This window comes from Notamacropus eugenii, chromosome 1 (genome assembly GCF_028372415.1).
Source record: "Notamacropus eugenii isolate mMacEug1 chromosome 1, mMacEug1.pri_v2, whole genome shotgun sequence".
Taxonomy (NCBI): domain Eukaryota; kingdom Metazoa; phylum Chordata; class Mammalia; order Diprotodontia; family Macropodidae; genus Notamacropus; species Notamacropus eugenii.
The window spans coordinates 714,050,361-714,054,197 of NC_092872.1; the positions used below are offsets into that span (position 1 = coordinate 714,050,361).

At 48.1% G+C, this 3,837-nt stretch overlaps 1 protein-coding gene across 1 annotated transcript; it reads right to left on the bottom strand.

Annotated features, from left to right (window-relative positions):
• Nucleotides 1-1,386: 1,386 nt before the first annotated feature.
• Nucleotides 1,387-3,398, bottom strand: LOC140521494 (general transcription factor IIE subunit 2). The gene has a single exon (XM_072636560.1). It carries the CDS (start codon nucleotides 2,616-2,618, stop codon nucleotides 1,743-1,745), a length of 876 nt encoding a protein of 291 aa, XP_072492661.1. The 5' UTR covers nucleotides 2,619-3,398; the 3' UTR covers nucleotides 1,387-1,742.
• Between the last annotated feature and the right edge of the window lie 439 nt (nucleotides 3,399-3,837).

A 3,837-nucleotide genomic window follows, 5' to 3' on the forward strand; every position in this document is an offset into this window, starting at 1 on the left:
TCTCCCCATAGCCACTGTCCTTGTACTAGTTCCCAGGTGGGGCTTGAGAAGGACCTCAGGGTCATCTGTATTATGAGCCAAGGGGTGAGCCATGGGAAGGACTTCACCATAATGGCTCTTTCTGGTTTTCTCCAAGAAAATCAGGGACCTCTGATCTTGGATCCCCTGAGGGATCCACACTGCCTGGGCAGTGTGGCCCTGCTAAATCCATTTTCCCAGTACTTATCTGAGCATTTATAGTCTGTGGGCTCACCATCAGAAACTTCATTCTCAAGGCCTTCTTGCCAGGTATGTAAGTAGAGCAGGACTTTTTCCAAGGCCTCATAAAATGGTCAGGGGACGGATTCCCCCTGCCTTTTTTGGTTGGCTTCCCAGATAGAGAAATAAAAATCTTCCAAAGCCAGCATCATTTCCTGACACTCTACCCAACTTCTCTGCACACCCTCCTTGTTTAACCAGCTGGCTATAGCCCTGTAGATTACCCTGAGTCTCTACTTGGCTTCCCTCATAGCCTGGATATCAGGGGAGGCCCACATGTCTAGCAGGACTTGAATGGACTCTGGACTCCATGTATCCCCTTGGGGAGCAGAAGGGTGAGACCTCTGGCTTCTTCCAGTAGCTGGAGGAGACATGAAGAAATGGTTAGAGCTCTAGACAGCCTACAGTAACATGATTATGTCCATCTCAGACCCAGAGCCCACCTTCTATGGTCCTGTGAATGGATGGGGCCTCCAGGAAGCAGGCCAGATATACTAAGTCCAAGCTTGAGCCTAACTCTCCATTTCCTGTAGTCCTTTGGCCCTGGTGCCTTCTTGCTTTGAGGCCTCCCATGAAGGCAGTGATATTGGATTTGAATTTCAAAGGCACCATTATACCTATCCCACACAAAACTCTGTGATGTCACCAATGCCAGCTTTTTAATGAGAAGGTACAAAATTGGGACCTCAATGACTTACCTCTGGGGACTTCCCTCTGCCCTTGCCTCCTGGTTTGGCCCCTTTTCTACAAATAAAGGTCTCAGGGGCCTCAAGCTCTGAGAGATCAAGGGACTTGCCCAAGGTTCCACTGCCATTAGGCTTCAGAGGCAGGCCATGAAGTCAAGTCTTACAAGCTTGGAGGCTGACCTGCTGCTCTCCAACAAGGTTCTACACAGTTCACAAGTGAATGAGGATGTTTGTGCCAATGGGAGATTGGCTCACTGCTCACCAATGTCAGGGATTGTACCTCCTCTCCTCTCTGGCCTTCCATCCTTGGATGAGGGGGAGGCCACGATAGGAAGGTGAGGTTGAGATAAAGGATGTATTTGGGATTCAAGGAACCCAGACAGTAGGAGGACAGGAGATGGTACCTGAAGATTCTGCAGGAGAATCTGGGGTTGTTACTCTCTTTTTTTTTTTTTTTGGTTCTACAATGATTTTATTATAAATAGGTTCTCTCAGAATAAACATACATTGTATTCAATTCTATCAGCAACCTTGCTCTAATAACAGAAGAGGGAAGTGGAACCATGAGCAGAAGCATCGTTAAACATCAGATGACAACAATGGCGGCAGGCACCTCTTTCACAAGGTGAACGAACCCAAGAGAATTACCTCGCAGCCACTCAGTCCAAGCAAGGCCAGAGGAGGCAGGTACCTCCCACTTGGTTCCGTCACCAGAGCTGCTTCCTCTGCAGTCAGGGAGAAGGGGCTGCCCTCCTCAGTCGAGTCCTCTGTGAATGCAGCTGATCAGAAGGGAAACCGCTACTGCTTGCCTGGAGCTATGTCAGAGTAATCCTTCAAGACCCCGGCCAAGTGCTCGTTGTGGGTTTTGAACCTTCGTTTCTTCTGCGAGACTGGTTTCTTCCTCCGCTGGATGGGAGCCACTTTCTTTGGTCCAGACTCCTGCATAGAAGAAATCCCCTGTCGCTTCAGATACTCTTCAATTTTCTCCTCATCCATAGAATCCACAGTAATGCTCCTCCAAAGTTTCTGAAATTCTTCATCCACAGTAAACTGACAGTTCTTATCATTGTAAAAAAGGATCTTCTTTTTGTCAGGACGTGTGACAAAGATGATCTGGTCCCCTAAGGCCTTGATGGCTTTCTGTGCATTGGGCAGCCCCTCCTCAATGTCTTCTAGGAGGATCCCTCCCAAGCCTCTCTGGTCATGCTTGTCCAGGAGCCGAAGCAAGGCCTTCTTATCTTTAAGGTTGTACTTGGGCTTGAAGGTGTACTTCCCATCTACTACTTCAATTTTGGGGTTGTTGACTAGCGCCTCAGACATCAGCCATTGTTTCTGCTTAAGCCCTATGTCCAAATGCTGGGTTTCATCCAAAATTTCTTCTAAAGTCAGTGGGTGGGTATCACCTCTCTGATGTCGGGTCTTCATGTAATTTACAATCTTTGCAAGAACTCCAAATTTGTATCCTGAGCCTCCGGAAAGGGCTTTGAAGTTAAAGGATCCATTACTGTGATCTGAATTTTGTTTGGAGCCCGAGGATCCCCCCTGCTCGACCTTGGCTTTCTTCTTCTTGGATGATGAAGACGACTCAGAAAGTGCCGGACGCTTTTCTACCGAGGGGTTGGAGAGGGCTCGTTTTTTGAAAAGCTCCCGTTCTTTTAATAAGCTTGGATCCATAATGCTGCGCTGGGGGAGGGGGAGGGGCGGGAGCCGTCTGGCTGCGGCCGCCCTTCGCGTCCGTCAGCGCCTGCGCTCGCCCGCCTGCTCGGCCATCCGCTGGGGACCTCCGCCTCGGGGTCTCGGTTCGGACGGCGGAAGCAGCGACCCAAACCCGGGACTCCGAAGCCGCTTCCTACTCCGGAGTCTGGAGAAGAGGCGGGCGGCCGCTGCGCCGCCGCCGACCGGTTGTTACTCTCTTACTCCTCAGGAACTGAATAATTCATTTCGTGATGTCCTTCTTCATTTTTCTGATGATCCTGGAGGGAAGAGACATGGCTTAAGTCTTCTCAGACACAGAACATTTTCTGCCAACAAGTTTTTAAATTTTTCCTGATATGAAGCTTTAGTTTCCTTCTTTGCAGCCACCATCCTGGGTTCCCAGATCTATATAATGGTAATGTAAATGGGGAAAATCTTTCCCATTCATTAATACATTCATGTGACCTGCCTAGATCACACGAAAGCCTAAATCACATGTGGTAGGAGGAGCTTGCTGAACAGATGGAGCAGGAAGGGTGGTCAGTCTAATCAGAGTTGGGAAGGACACAGGTAGGGAGCACAGCTTAGGCTTGTGAGTGGTTGTTTTTGGGAAGGTCCCAGCAGGGGGTGGGGAGGCTTGGGAATAGCTTTGCCCTCTGCAGTGATAACCTGTGTTAACTTCTTGGTTGCTATGGAGTATCTTAACTTCTTGTTCTGTGATTTTGCATTTTGGTGTCTAAATAAATGTTTTTCTTCTGCCTTCTATATGGAGAGTTTGTTATACTTTGCGATGGGGAACTACACCGGCATGTTCATAGTCACCACCAGTGCTGTGAATTATTGCCTTGGCATTACATTTCACATCACGAACAGGATCATAGGGTATAAAATCTCTATTTGGAGGCAGAAAAGATTTAGAGAAGACATTAATATCCCAGGATGGGAGAATTTACTGTATTCCTTGCTAGCAAGGGAACAAGCTATAAGCACTGGACCCTATAAAAGCAGGGAAGTGAGGTTACAGGAGGAGGAACCTGGAGACTTGGAAAGGTGTTTGCGAGGAATACCAACAAGACCAGGGAAGGAGTTGGCAAGGGTAAATAGGAGAGGCTGGCTTTTATTAACAGGTTACTGTATTATGTGTGAAAACAGAGATGACCTGCTGAAGGAAAAAATTCAGATGGAAAAGGTTAACTAG